A 15,854-nucleotide genomic window follows, 5' to 3' on the forward strand; every position below is an offset into this window, starting at 1 on the left:
GGGCTTCTGAAGCACAGGCATTAGGAAGAGCCAGAGCATGGAATGAGGTAGATTTTCATGGAGCTGTGGGCTGTGACTGAACAGCAGAGACACAGCCAGGAGAAGGGACAGAATTGCATTGGTCTGGCTCTCAAGGATGTAGGTAGCAAGAGCTACTGAGGTCTAGCTCCGTTTCATGAGAGCAGCAGCACTAAGCTCTGGTTAGGGAGATCCTGTTGTTCCTTTGGCTCATCGTGCTGGTCCTGCCCAGCTGTGTGGTAGCCCCATTGAAAGGAGCATCAACACAGGCAGTTCTGCTGGCACTCAGCCAAATGCTTAATGCAACATCTATTGTTTCACTCAGGCCCAAAAGAGCCTTGATGAACAAATTTTTTTTTTTTTTTTTTTGGGGGGGGGGGTGTTCAGTTTGTTGGTTTGGGTTGGGTTTTTGGGGGGGGGGGGGCTGTTGTTTGTCAGAGGGATAATTACTTGACTGAATAGACAAAAACAAGTCCCTTACACTTTGTGGAAGAAAGTGGCCAGCTAAGGACTGAGAATCCCAGTTTTGAGCTTCTTCCTCTAGTGTTTGGCCCCAGGAGACTGAAAAGTCTGAGTGCTCTCATACTCTGTAGATCGTGTTCAAACTTCCACCCTGGGAAGGCCATGTGCTCCCTCCCGCTTTCATCAGCTGGAGCTAATGTATTTCCACTTTTCTCAGTGTTTCAGAGATTTTTCCAGAAGAACCCTAGGGCAGCAAAAGAGTCTTCCTTCTTATCAGGTGAAGAGGTAATTCCCCCTTGCAAGTCTTTGCACGATCCAGATGTTAAATCCTGGCCTCAGTTTTGAGAGATGCAGTACAATATATAAGCTGCAGTGAAAGTTGCTGCTACAGAGCATTGAGACAGGGATGAAATATCATTGGTGATGGATTTGCCAACAGTGTGCTAAAATCTGGGACGAGTGTTGCAGGATTTAATACGTGGAGGATGTCTGATATTTCAAAGTTGTTAATGTTAGCAGTTTTTAAAAATTATTATGCTTGATGTGTGCAGCAGCTAAATCTTTCTTGTTGATAATCAGAGCTGATTTATCTCTTTTTAAAAATTGATCTCAAGCCATACAAGATCTTTTTACTCCCAAGAGGAATTAAATAGCTCAGGCATACTCATTTAGATGAAGTTCACCCCCTGACCCCTTATTCATATCTCCAGTTCATACCTGTCCACTTCATTTTGCCAGAAAAGCTGTTTAATCCTTCCTATTCCTCCCTCTGCTCCAAGCAACCCCACTCACTGAATTGAACTCCCAATCACAGAACATAAATACAAACTTTCATCTCTTAAGGAAATAGGAGATTTTTGTCTCAGTGGGTAGACTGCCATAACCATGATGGACTGGACAACTTAAGGGACTTGGTATACGGAATATCTCAGTGCAGTTAAAGTCAAATGAAGGCAGAGACTTAGGTCCAGCTCCCCAGTAAATCTTGTATGGGCAGAAGTCCCTACTGACCACATAGATTTTTTTTAATTAAATATTTTCAAATACCTGTTTGGTTGGGATTTTTTCCTGTATTTTTCTTCATGACAAGTTAGATTCAAATGTAGAGGGAACTTCCCCCATTATAAAACACTTAATGAATAATGTTGTGTGATATCTTCAGTACCAATCCTTATTTTGATTCATTTGTTTGCTTTACTCAAGTTTGGGAGCCTCTTTTCCCCAGCCTTAAATAAACTTCTTAAAGCCTGTAAGAAATATGATAAAATTTAGAGCTATTTGAACTTTGAAGTCAATGAAATATATATATTAAGGGAAAATGGTCCTCTTAGTGTCATTTCATTCCCTAGCCTATATATTAGATATGAAACTGCAGTCTTAAAGCTAATCATTAAATTCCAAGAGCATTCATACTTAGGTTAATGATTCAGCTTGGGAAGATAAACTTGGGAAATACATATCAAGTTTTGCATTTCAAGCCATCTCAAGATATACAGGTATTCAAATTATGATATATTTATCTTTTATCCTTCCTCCAGAAATAGTCTTTTCCCAAAACTGTGAGTTTCCAAAGATAGATTTTACTTTTTGAAATAATGACCTGTTAGAATATCAAGCTTTTAGTTTAGTCTTACTGACTGTTATTTTTTATTTTCTTTTATTTTAGTCCTTTCTTGTCGCACAGTCTATAGACTTGGTTCATGATATTTTTACATAGTTTTTTCTTTTTTTCTCAGTTTGTCATCCTTTATCTTCTTCCAGCTCCTTTTGATTTGGAGGTATTGGGAAATGGCAGAAAGAAATTGAAAAATGTCCCAAAATAATCTGGGACATTATAAGCATACTGCATAAGGGATTAAAGGAAAGAAAGAAGATATGGGACAGAATGAAAAAACACTTTCTTATTAAAATAATAGGAAATAAACACATGCAAACAATGTCATTATGTCACTATCTAGAAACAGGTCCAAATTTTTGGTTTACAGTTTTTAACTTTTTTTTCCTAAGTCCTTTTCCTGTTATCCACTAATATGCTACACGGGGATCAACTGCCCTGCACTCTCTCCCCATTATGCTGTGGATTTTACTGAGATTAATTCTTTCACACGACACGCATGCATGCATGAAGGTTCTTATGGACACATATGGCATAATTAAAAAATGGTTTTATTAAGAATAAAAATATCTTTTTCCAAAAAGAAAGGAGTAATGGAACCTGAAACTTCCACAAGCTTTGTTATAATGAATATAAATTATCTATCTCTCCAGTGCAGGATGTTTGAACTGCTTTGTTCAGACTTCCATCATTTGTTGTTTATCCAGCTGCATCCTAAGGCAAACCTCAAGTTTTTCCTTTTTTCAGAAACTCTTTATTTCTTGAATTTCCTTCTCAGTCTGGTGAAAGGTTTCAGAGGATAAGACTCTCCACTCTTAATAAGATCTTGCGTGCAGTTCTTCTCATAGGTAGTAGATGTTAGCTATTTTCACCAATAATTTTCAAACACAGTAATGTCATCAATATTTTTTATAAATCATGAAATCAATGTATTTATGGACATACAGAGGAAAGCTTAGTTTGCTGGTGAGGTCAAGTAATTTGTCAAAGAATGTTGGGAGGAAATGTGATGTGACCCAATACACCAGGGTTCCCCTCTCCATCTCTGCCTAGGAGCTGGTTAGCTCAGCCGGGCTGTGTAATTGGCAGTCCCTGCCTGATTTGATGCTTTACTCATTTTCAGAGTCACGGTTTGCAGTTTGCACCTTCTCTCTGCAATACTTCTGTCTATCCAGGTGTTTGTTGAGGAAAACCCTTTTCTTGATGTACCAGCTTATTTCCTCCTTGTCCCCATTTGCCCTATCAAATTTGAAACCAGCCTTCTGTGTGCCAGAAAAGCAGGCTGTTTATCTCCCTCAATAGCATCCTCTGACTAATATTTGGGGTTTCCTGATGTATTGTAGAGAGGTTTAGAACCAATGTACCACTCTGATTCCAGCAGCACAAAGGTGTCTGGCAAGATATGCAGGCTGGATTCACAGCCAGTCATTTATGATCAGAGTTTTGATACATTTCACATGGAGCATGAAGGATTGAACATTTCATTCATATCACAGGCTCTGAGCAATTTGAGGCAGGTCAAGTAACCCCTGAACTCTCTGGGGAAGTTGTAAAGGTTTCATGTCAAATGGCAAGAGGAAGATAATTGCAATGAAGAGTCCATGAATATCCTGATCATAGGGACTGTGTTGTGTTCATGCTGCAAGACACAAAAAGGAGAGGTTGTGCCTCTAGTTTAGACACAGATATTGTAGGTTTGAACTGACCTAAGGAGCAATTGCAGCCTTACAATATATCCATTTTGTAATACATTCCTCTGTTAGTAAAAGCATTCAGGATTTCGTTAAATAAGAGGAGCCCCAAGGTGTGAATGGCAAAGATGTATTGACAGCACATATACAAAAAATGCAGATGCACATAACTGAGACAGAGTGTCACAGAGAAGTCTCTGCTGTCTCAGGTTTTGTTCCCCTGCTAAACTAACCCTAACAAAAGGACATGTGCAATACATGGCAGTATGGCTGTACCACAAGGGTTGGCTTTGGAGGTAGTCTTTTTTTTGTCTCCAGTGGAAAGTTTATCATAAAGGAGACTAGAAAATAAAAGTTCTTTCTGTAGCAGCACTACAGGAATCTTACATTTTCTTCAACTAAAAGCTGACATCTTTAACTTGTTATCATTTCACGTCTGTGAGTCAGTGGATCAAGCAGGGTTCCAGCTCACAAACAAGACTAGAGCAAAACACAGCTCAGAACAGTACTACAGTGGGTGTCACATGACTGAGCACAGGGCCGTCATGAGAGCTCAGGGAGGCTGGGAAAGATAGGGGAATGCTAATTTCCCATTGTCCAAGTAGCTGGAAAACTAGTTCCAAAATTTCCATGCAGCAAGCAACTTATACCTAGAATAGAAATGGAGAATCAGTTTTGTGCAGCATTCGTATGTCTGAATAAGTCCAAATTCTGCTTCTGTTCTGTATCCAGAACTGCTTGTGTGGTAGCTTCTGTAGGGCTTAAGTAGTTAAGGAAGCTCCTCATTCTCTGCAGAATATTTGCCCGTAGCCAGTAACACTCATAAATCTAGTAAATCACTTCCCCACAGAGATATTTTGGTACCAGGCATCAGCTCAAGAATCTGAACAGAACAGTTTTGCATCTTTTCCTCATGCGTAAGATCATTGCTTTGCACAGATATGAAGCACTGGCATTTCTAGGAACCAGTCTACCACTATGATTCGAAAGGTTTCCAGATATTTTGCTTTTAGTTTTGTCTTCTTGCAAGGTGGCAGCACGATCTCCATTAACAAGCTATTGTTGCAATCCTACCCAGGCATGCAGGCACCCACCCAGAATCAGTGGCAGACACAGCAAGCCGCTCTTCCCCTCCCAGAGAAAGCCTTGCAGCAGACACAAGCAGAGGTACAGCTGGGCTTAACACAACCTCAGATTCTTGGTTTTTTAGCTGCATTCACTGCTGCCATGGGCATGTATTCACTGTTGTACTCAAGGGAGTTGGATTCACACGTCTGATTCTGCCAACAGAGAGAAAATGCCATTAATTTATTTTGTGATCACTTACCTTTGCCACTCCTGCCTTTGTTCATTAAGTAGGGCAGTTACTCTGTTTTCAGTGGGAACATTAATGTCAGAATGGACATGTCAAACTCACACAGAAAACTTGGAATAAAACAAACTGAAAATTAAAAACACACATTGCCCAAAAGAATAGCTAATGTCCTTGGTCTTTATTCTTTCCTGTGTAAAATCTAAGTGGTTTGCAGCAGAACAGGGGTGGAATTTCTCCACTGATAATTGTTTCCCCTTCTTAAAGAAAGCTATTGGGTGAACTGCTTACGAAAATATTTTGCTGACCTGTGCAGCATTTCTCCTCTTTCCTTTGGTTCAAAGCCTTCAAATCAAGAAACAATTCAGTCTTAGAAAAATGAAATCTGAGCTACTGTCATCAATGACTTGAATTCCAGTGATAAATAAACAACTCAGTCTTTTTGTCAAAAACCACAGCACTGCTGAATGAGTATGTGCGTGTCCCACTCTCTAAATCTCATTAAATCAAATTCCCCATCCACGACCTTTGGAAGAAGGTTTCTGCATTATCTCATATGTTTCCTTACCTTGTTCCTTAAGCAACAGGCCACAACACAGCAGACACAGGAAATGGCAAAAATGATCACGCCGATAATAATCCATGGCACGCGTCCAAGTGAAAAGCAGTCCTCCTTATCTGAAGATGGGGAGACAAAATAAAAGTCATTACTGATATTTTTCTTTTTTGCCTTCTACAGATAACTTCAATTCTTCTCCCTCTTCATATTAATAGATTAGCAAAAGTGAACTCTGAAGAAGGATTTTGTTGAGATGAATTGTCACCTTAGAAAAGTGTATTCAGTAGGAAGCAGAAGATGGCATTTTTTCAGAAAGAAAGGGGAAACTGTTGGTACACAGTGCTGAAAGTGTGGACTGAAAAGAAACCAAGCTAGAAAGAAAATTTTAAAAAACAGAAAAATCCCAACTTCCAACATGGTGTTTCAGATCTGAGCAAGGTTTAAGCATATATCTAGTAAGTACCACAAGTGATTTTAAGGGCAGCCTGGTCAAAAGAAGGGTAAACTTTGGCAGTCGTGTTTGGATGGGGAGGCAAGCTGGGGTACTCAAGATTGCCCTTGCCCAGATCTGCGTGAGAATATGACAGGGTATGAAACATTTAGAAAAAGTTCTGAGCGTCTGGCTAGCCATACAAGTGGAAATGGACACTGCAGACAAAACCAAATGTCACAGCTTGATTCTGAGAAGCTTTTTAAATAGAGAGAGGATTGAGATACAACTTGACTAAAGCGCATAATTGCTGTAGCATTTCAGCTTCTTTGTTTATGGCTGGTGTTGGGAGAGAGGAAAAGAAAGCAAGGGAAGGACAACAGGCAGTACCATGCTGCAACTGAACTGTATGCAGAACCAAGAATTGGTGTGAGCAAAACCACCATTACCTCTTTCAGTTTAGTATACTAAGAGCCACTGAATGAAAGCCAGGTCAAAATTAAAAGCTGGGCAGTTAGTTTTCTGGAGTTAGTCCAAGCCCTTCTCAGTAAACAGCCAAAAATTCTCAACAGCTGTGGATCACTTCTGCTCTAAGAGGGCCCTAAAGCTGAAGGTCTTCACAGAGGTGAACACCATCTTCTTCACACCTCAATGGCATCCAAGAGTTCCATATACCACTACTAGTATGGATATTTTACAATTGATTTTCTTTAGTCCTAGGCTTTTGAACATGTCTCTCAGAATGGATTTTTTCCCCACTTACTAGACCTAATCTTAATATTTATACTCAGCAACTTTAAAATGGACAAGAGAAATTGCAGGCAAAGGAGAGACTGCAGTACTCTAGAAGCTGTAATCAAGCTAACTTGGGTGCCACCACCCAAAGCTCAGCATGGCCTGCAAAACCTGCACGAGAATATGAATCAATATGGAGCGAACGTGCTGAGCAGTGTGCCAACACAGCTCCACTGTTATGAGCCCCCCCGATAAGTAGTTTTAAGCTGCCTGGTCATTAGTTGTGTGAACTCTAGTCCTATTCTTCACTGCAGCATAGCTATACCCAGTGTCTACTAATCAGTAAACTGAGGTGAGGGGAGTAGAGAACTAAACTTACCTTGGACGTACAAATACGTTTCTTTCAGACAGCACTCTATGTAAGGAGGGGGTAAGAATATCTCCAGGCAGTATGTATAAACATCAATATGTTTCCTCTCCAGATTTTTAAGAATGAAAGTGGTGCTGCTGCTTGAATTGTGTGTCTGACAGTAGGTGACATTACTTTTGGAGATAACTCTCTCTTCGCTCAAATGGAATGCACAGATTTCCGTCTTTTTTTCATGCCCTTTGAAGAGGGTCATGCTGAATTCACTCACATTTTTGGGGTTGGGGAATGTGAAATGGAAGTTTCCATTTTCAAATTCCACCATCATCTGGTTGTCAGAGACATGAGCCTGATCTGAAGACATGAAAACAATAAGTATAGTTACACACATAGCAATGAAAAGAATCCTTAAAGTGCTAAGAAACTCATTTAAACAAAAAAAATGAACCATGTGATTGTAATTTAAGGCATGCAGGTACTCAGAACGGCCTAGCTTTGAAAAGCAGGCCTCCCAATGAGATACCACTGCATTACTCTGGTTGTGCCAGACATTACTGATAAAATAAATGAGACCTGGCCTGTTATCTGCTCTAAGGCTGGAGAGATTACTGTTAGCATTAGATCAGTGAGCTTGATAATATTACTTACTACTAAAGCTACTAAATGGTGAAGTTACTCATATTACTTATAATTTCTGTTACTAGATATTGTTTAATGCCTCCCTGGACCAAACACTGTATAAACATATAATCCCTGCCTCAGTGTCACATTGTCCTGTCCATAGATAAAACAAGTGGGACAAAGATTATATAATAATAATTATTTCTGGTTTATGGTTTGTAATCTGTACCCTACTAAACGATTATAAAATCATTTAGATTAGAAAAGACCCTTAAGATCAAGAAGTCCAAGCATTAGCCCAGTATTGCCAAGTCCACCACCAAACCATGTCCCTAAGTGCCACACCAACATGTCTTTTAAATTCCCCCAGGGGGGACGACTCTACCACTTCTCCGAGCATCCTGTTTCAATTCTTGACTGCTCTTTCAGTGAAGAAATTTTTCCTAAGATCCAGTACAAATCTCTCCTCGTGCAACTTGAGGCCATTTCCTCTTGTCTTGTCACTCGCTACTTAGGAGAAGAGACTGAACCCTACCTTGCTGCAGCCTCCTTTCAGGTCGGTGTAGAAAATGGCAAGTTCTACCCTGAGCCTCCTTTCTTTCAGGCTAAACAAACCCAACTCCCTCAGACCCTCCTTTCCTCAGCTCTGTTGCCTCCTCTGGACCCACTCCAACACCTCAATGTCTTTCCTATAGTGAGGGACCCAAAACTGGACACAGGATTTGAGGATTCACCAGTGTCAAGTACAGGGTGACAGTTATTGGCCTGATCTTCCTGGCCACAAAGTAATTGACAGAGGCCAGGATGCTACTGGCTTTCTTGGCCACCTGGGCACAAACTGGCTCATGTTCAGCTGGCTGCTGGCTAGCACCCTCAGGACCTTTACCAGGCAGCTTTCCAGACACTCTTCCCCCGCCTTGTCAGGCAGCCTGGGTTGTTGTGACCCAAGTGCAGGACTCGGCACTTGGCCTTGTTGAACCTCATTCAATTGGTGTTGAACCATTGACCCAGCCCGTCCAGAGCCTTCCTGTACTCCCACCTAACACTTCCACCTAACTTGGTGCTGTCTCAAAGTTATTATGACCCCCAATGACCATCATAGAGGTCATTGATAAAGATATTAAACAGAACTGGCCCCAAAACTGAGCCCTGGGGAACCCCACTTGTAAGCAGTCACCAGCTGGATGTAACTATTCACCATCACTCTCTGGGCCTGGTGACCTAGCTAGTTTGATGATGTAGCTGGAAATTTAAAATGGGATGTGAATCCCAAGCTCCTGCATGACTGCCTTAACCACAGGACCTGACTTTCCTTTGTGGAATAGATAGTGATTTGAGACATGACATAAAGTTTCAACCTAATTACTTAGATGGCTATGGTACCATTATTGCTCAGATAATAAAAGACATAGAGGATAAATGTTACTGTGTGCAGGCACCCACATGCAATCCAGAAATCACATCTGACCCTCCCAAAATCTCTATGAAAAGCTCTCAGATGTTGTGTGACTCTCATTTTACAAACTTCTTGGAAAAGGAAAGAAGCAGAAGTGACCAAAGACATCCTGCTACCTCACAGCTTGACTTTGTAAAGTCAGCAACCAATAGCACAGAAAACTCCATCAGACAGAAATATGTTAAAATGTGCAGTAAAAAAAAGACAATTTTTTTCTTTAAGGGCAGTATTTTCTGATGTAGAAAGGCATTTAAAACTGTAAACCAAATTAGGCAAATGCATCTTACCTATATTTTTGCATGCACATGATGAGCAGCTGTCAACTCCTGAAAAACACAAAGTTGTTTTCTGTTTAAAATTTAAGAAGAGCAATGCAAGAACAGAGGGTTAACCATGCAGTGTTAAGATGCTGAAGTTATTTTATAATTTGTATCATTATCCTATCTGATCCTTTCTGCGCTACACTCTAAAGTCATATGATATGATAAAAGAATGAAATATAAAAATCAAAGGAGAAAGAAAATGCTCAAGACAAGAATTTATATTGATCATACATATAACATTCACAAATTCTTAAAACACCTTTGCAAAGTAATACGTGTACTTCAGGAATAGAACTGACATGAAAGTAAAACTCTTTCACCAAGATACTGAAGAAATCTGCCTGAAATAAAAAAGTATATATTTGATTTCTCATGAGTCCTGATTTTGCAATAACCCAACATTATACTTTTCCCAGACTAAAGTACTCATTTCCATCAATGTTTGTTCTGCTTCCCCCACTGCTTGACACATCACCAAAGCATCTTATAATTATCTGGATCATGTTCCAAAACATACATCAAGAGAACATTCAAGCAATGCAAATGGTTTTGTTCCTTTTCCAACAGCAACTTTTTCTCTTTTGTTCATAGGTGATCTTCCTTACAGAATACAGACACATTTTTAATAATTGTTCTGGTTTTGTTTTTTAAACCGCTGCCTCCATCACCACACACTATGGTAATACTTCGATTTGTATGTCAGTACTGGCAACATAGCAGAGTTTGGTAGTGTTTCATTTGGAATTTTCCTTTTTGCAGGGCCCTAAAATTAAATGCTCAGACAGATAAAAAGAAAAAATTTCTAGCCACTATTTCTTTTTTCTAATAGTCTGATTAAGTTCTTCAGATGCTGCTTAGAACTAAATATATCTACATCAGGATTTTATGACACTAAGGAAATATAGGGCAAATACTTAAGGACTTTGGTGAGCTGTCCTATTCATGTTACAGGTACACAGCAGTCTAGATAGACCCACATAGAGTAGACCCCCAGGTGTGCCAGGTATTGCACTGATTGCATGATATAGAAAATCTTTTTTTTCCAAGGCATCTGTTATCTTTTACATTAACCTCTAAATGCACAGGAACATAGGATCATTCTCTTTTGGATACCTTTGTTTGATCTCAACTCTTTCAGCCTTTTAGTGTTCATGCTTTTTTCTTTTTTGGATTCTTGCTCCACAGTTACTGCCATTGGCAAGGACACTGAATGGATGATATTCATTTAAGATACCTTTAGTGTGACACAGAAGCTAATGGACTTCTGGAAGACATTTTGCAATGCTCAGTTAGAGAGCAGTAAAAACTGTTATCCCTCCTTGACTGATTTACCATATCCCTAGTCATCAAATTCTTCCTGGTTTACTGTGCAGAGTCAGCACCCTTATCTAATTCTGTGACAGTTCTAATATCTGTACTTCTCTCAGGACTATTACTTAAGTATATGATACCAGACAAGGTGTTTAGCATCTTGTACCACTGGTGTGAAGACACAGAGAAAACACACAGCTTGCCAAGCCACAGTGAAATAGAGCTCCAGAACCACTGAAGGCACAGACAGAAAGTGCAAGCCCTTTAAATTTTATATAGTCTGAAAAGATGAAAGCAAAGGTCAAATAAAGAAATAATTCTTGATGACTTATATGTTGCATGATGAAAGAAAACAGTTGCTGTGAGAACAGCATTTGAGATAAAGGTAATTTTAAATGCTCTGTAGTTTGACATCCTGTAGTTCAGTAACACATGCCTTTACAATTTGGCCAAACACCCAACAAATTATTTAGGGAAGGGAAGAAAGAAACAAATGTGCAGCAGAAGTTAGGGAGCCTGATGAATACAAAAACTTATCTGATACTTTCGAGAAGCACCTACCTGGAGTTGAAACCTCTACATTTGTCACTGGTCATCTGAGAGGAAAGGCAGAGGCTGACTCTGTCAGGGCAGTTACAGAGTCAAGCAGTGCCATATTCCTTCAATGTCCCAGATGAGCCTGGGACCACTCTATCCTGAGCACTAAAGTAACAACTTCAGATCTGTTTTCTCTGTTTGTCTCTGAGAATAGTTCTGTTTCACTGTTAGCTAATGAAATTGCCCTTTCATAACATGTGGGTTAAAATGTTTGCCAGAGATCATGGTTTTAATCCTTGTTTTTAATGAAAAAGGGCAGAGAGAGGTCATTAAGCATTTACTTCATGTGACCTTGTGTCAAGCTGAAAGATTGTTTTGTATTCTCTCCAACCCAGAAGCCTAAAATGACGGTTTTCAAGGAACTCTCAGTAAAGTATTTCTCTGAATGAGCATTTTGGTAAATGTGATTCAATTGGTATTTCTCTGAAACAAGTAGCCATAGAGAAGAGTGTGCTTAGCATAGGATAAGAGCAGCACATTTTAGAATTAGATTAACAGTGCCTGAGATTAAAACACAAAATTGTCTACATGGATGACCACTATGGGTGAAAGCTGATATAAATTTCCAATCACTAGCTATTCTGCATCAGCTCCTAATTTGAATGCACTTGCTGAATACTAAAGAAGTTGCTCATTCCCCTTCCCTGTGCCTGGCTGCTGATCTTCTGTACCCACTTGTACCCATTCATTCCTAGGTAATCATATGGACCTGTAGCACTCTGTTGTTAATGGCTGGACACATTTGGGATGTTTCTTGCCAAGCTCCAGTCAGAATGAATGTACAGGAACCTGGGGTTTAAGCATCCAGTAATACTGAGATTCCCTGACTAATTGTCCCTAATTCTACCTCAAAAATATGTGAATAAAAGTCTACATTATGGTATTGTTGAAACTGAATAGAAGAATTTCATTGGTTCAGCAGTAAAAATGCTTAGTTTTGGCTGAAAGATTGCTTTTTGTTATTTTTCATAAAAAAAACTATTATTCTTTTGCATATAAAGGTTTGAGAAGAGGAAACAAATCTTTAGTTTGTTTCCATTGTGTCACAATGTGGAGTTGCAAGATGTTGTTCCTGGCTCACCTCATGTGAAGCAGAGTGCCAAGACAAATATTGTGGTTTAGATATAAATCAAAGGTATTAACGTGTATGAAAGCTACATCTTGTTATGTTAAGCTCAGAAAGAGAGCTTGTGTGCGTGTACATTTCTTTATAAGTGTATTTACAGTCATGTACATTTCCACCTCAATTTCATCTTTACTGCAGCAGGAAAGCCTTTTGGCAGAAGTTTGGGAATTTCTATGGTAGTGTACTTGGATACTGATGCCAATGGAAAATGTGTTATTTTCATTTTAATGAGATTGCAATTTTGAGCTTTCCAGTTATTCTTTGGCAGACTCAGCACTATTTGAAGACACAGAGAAAACACCGTTACACATTTTGGTCCTAACAGAAGTTTTAAAACCACTTTCAATCACTTTTCAAGCTTGGGGTTTAGGCCAGGAGAATGGAATAATGCTACTTTGTTTTCTTGCTGTTTGTATGATCTGCCCCAGCTCTCAGAAAACTAGCTAGCTGATGAAAAGAACAAGCACAATTTCACTTCTGTGTGTTTGCCTCTGAAGATGAGCAAGGAAATAGCAGACCCTGCCTTTAAAACAAACATATTTCTTTTGTTCATACTAAATGCATAATGAAACTGCACATAGCTTTTAAGCTGCTATAATTTCAAACTTCCAAGGCACTCTGAAAGATGACACTGTCAATTTAGTGTCATTAGTCCTATGCCTAAAACTAACAGATTTCTATCTTTCATGATCCAGGATTAACTGGGGAAGGAGTGCTTGTGGGCAAAGCAGTAATGGCCCAATTTATTCTAGGAAGCCATCTTTAATCTGAATTATTTCTGTGGTATAACTTATGATGAGAAATGCCGAAATTCATATAAAACATACCACTGAAAGAACAGCCAGTGCTGATAATATTTCAGAAGCCATTCTAAAAATTGCCATGGTTTCCTGCTGTATTGACACCAGGAGATCAGTGGGTGAAGAGTGATAATGCTTTGCAAATGTTGGTGTGCCAAAGCTCATGTGCAGTTTCATAGCAAGGGCCTCAAGAGCTATGGAATCCTACATCCAGCTCTGTACTCCAAATCCCATTGCCTGTGTTTCTCTGTGGGCAACAGAGACACTGCCTGCTCTTACGATCAATTTCTTTATCACAATTGTGTTATCAAATCATAATGCACATATGCACGCATACATATCACCTACTGTGACCTATTTAGATCCAGAGGTCACAAGTCATGCTGAGAACACTGTAAGACAAAAAACATGAGAGATACCATTTCTTCTTACATGCAGTCTCTTTCTCTTGCTATCTCTTTTGCCTAGTCTCCTGCCCAAATCCTGTCCTCCACATTTGAAGGAAAGGAGAAATGCTGGTATAAGACAGACTGATTATTTGCACCCTTAAAGTTACAGTTTATTTCTTCCCATGAGGAAAAGCTTTCTAGATAGCTTCAGTCATGTGTAAAAGCATGCTGGTCAGGTATTCATGCTAAATTGACTAGATGGAAAGTAACCAAACTGAAAGCATTTTTTGTTAGTAAATTTAGGAACAACTTTCCAAGGAGAACTCTCTTTAGAGATACTGATTACAATTACTCTTTCTTGTGATTTCCCCCATCTTTTCATTCTATTTGAAAACTCAGCATACTATCCATATATTAGTTAGCCTTCAAAAATGCATTACCTAAAGACCTGAAAACTAGTTTTTATTTATAGGAAAGCTGAAGTTCTTCCTGAAAACTCAGGAGTACTTAAATTCTATCCCTTTTCACTAGAATTTTAGAAACAAATATTTAATAGCCCTTGGCATGAACATCAAAAGATTGTATTTAAATGGTGTTTAATAAGTGTGCACACTAAATCTCAGATCTTATATGATGCATCATACCAAATCGTTGGACGGAATATGTATGGTAAAAAAGACTCTTCTTAATCTGTTATTATCTGTATTTCCATGCTGACCCACTAATATGTGCATTTCTGAGAGGTTACAGGTAAAGCTGTGATATTTTACTTTGCACAGCTGGGATAAAACACTGAATCTTGTTAAATGCTACATCCATGTTTAAGGCTGGACTGAGATTCATGCTGTCACTGTGCACCTTCTCAAACACAGCATAGGAATTCCATGCTTCCTTTTAATTCTGTGTTTCAAGGCTGCACCAAAAGGATCTCATCTACTTTTCCATGCCATATACATTTTTCACTGTATAAAGATTCCCTGCCCAAATGAGAGCAGGTTTAATATTGATAACTTGGTTTCTCTTTATTATTCACCATCATGCTGCTATGAGATCTTATATCCATCAAGGTAACCTGGCTGGAGCACTAGAATCTCAACAGCTAAAGGGTAACACTGAGCAGATGAGCTAAAGAACATAAACAATGTTCTTGCAGTTTTTAGTTTCAGAGCAAACATTCCTATGCTGGCAGGAATTCTCTTCCCACCAACTCTAGTGATATTGAAGTTGAGAGCAGTCTTTTTACAGCCAATACCCTCTATTAACTTTATTCCTCCAACCCCTTGCTATCATGCCTCATCTACTATCTCCCATCATTGGCTAAGTTATATTCTATAGAGACACCTACTGCACGGAGAATAATCAAAAATGTTACTCACCATACAGGGCTTCAAACTGAAAGCAGAGGACACAGAAAGTTACAGCAACTGCCTTCATGCCTGCCTGACACAGAGGCATCAGTCTTCTGTCTGCTGTGAAGATGGGGAAGAACACATGGGTAGAAAAGGAAGTGGTTTCGTGGGCTCTGGCAAAAAAAAAAACTGTAAGACAATCAGAATGACTTTTTAATTTAACATTTGTCCCCTGACTATGTTATAGCTATGTCAGCATTAGCTGTTGCAAACACCTGGTTTAATGCTTTATTTTTTTTCCTACCTAATGGTTTGCTGTCACAAACAGGAGGATGAAAGACTTTCTGACATTACTTTTGATGTTCACTTTGCAAAGACTGGTTTCTGGTAAAGTCTATCACAATAGAGGCTGCAGTCATCTGCAGTAAACTTCTGCAGATGGCCCATAGTCAGCAACTAATATTAACCTACAGTACATACATATTTGTAACTGGCAACCTGGTTTCTCCCCACCAGTTTCAACTGGTTTTACATAACTAATGCTCTTGCTCTATGTGGAAACCACTAGTTAGTGGGGTAGGAGACTCTCATGTGTCCTGGTCCTGAAATTCATATGAAGAGCATGGCCAAAGTGCAGAAAGATCCCTTCAGCCCTGTGGCTTCTGAAAGGTTCACTGCAGCATGACTTCCATT

At 39.3% G+C, this 15,854-nt stretch overlaps 1 protein-coding gene across 1 annotated transcript; it reads right to left on the bottom strand.

Moving 5' to 3' along the window:
* Positions 1–2,625: 2,625 nt before the first annotated feature.
* LOC132075479 (inducible T-cell costimulator-like) lies at positions 2,626–15,273 on the bottom strand. Its single transcript, XM_059475940.1, has 6 exons — positions 15,189–15,273; positions 9,554–9,592; positions 7,202–7,543; positions 5,667–5,776; positions 4,976–5,066; positions 2,626–3,734 (listed from the first exon to the last, which is right to left on the bottom strand). Exons 1-5 carry the CDS (start codon positions 15,265–15,267, stop codon positions 4,977–4,979), a joined length of 660 nt encoding a protein of 219 aa, XP_059331923.1. The 5' UTR covers positions 15,268–15,273; the 3' UTR covers positions 2,626–3,734; position 4,976.
* Positions 15,274–15,854: the final 581 nt, after the last annotated feature.

Source organism: Ammospiza nelsoni, chromosome 7 (genome assembly GCF_027579445.1).
Source record: "Ammospiza nelsoni isolate bAmmNel1 chromosome 7, bAmmNel1.pri, whole genome shotgun sequence".
NCBI classification, from domain to species: Eukaryota; Metazoa; Chordata; class Aves; order Passeriformes; family Passerellidae; genus Ammospiza; species Ammospiza nelsoni.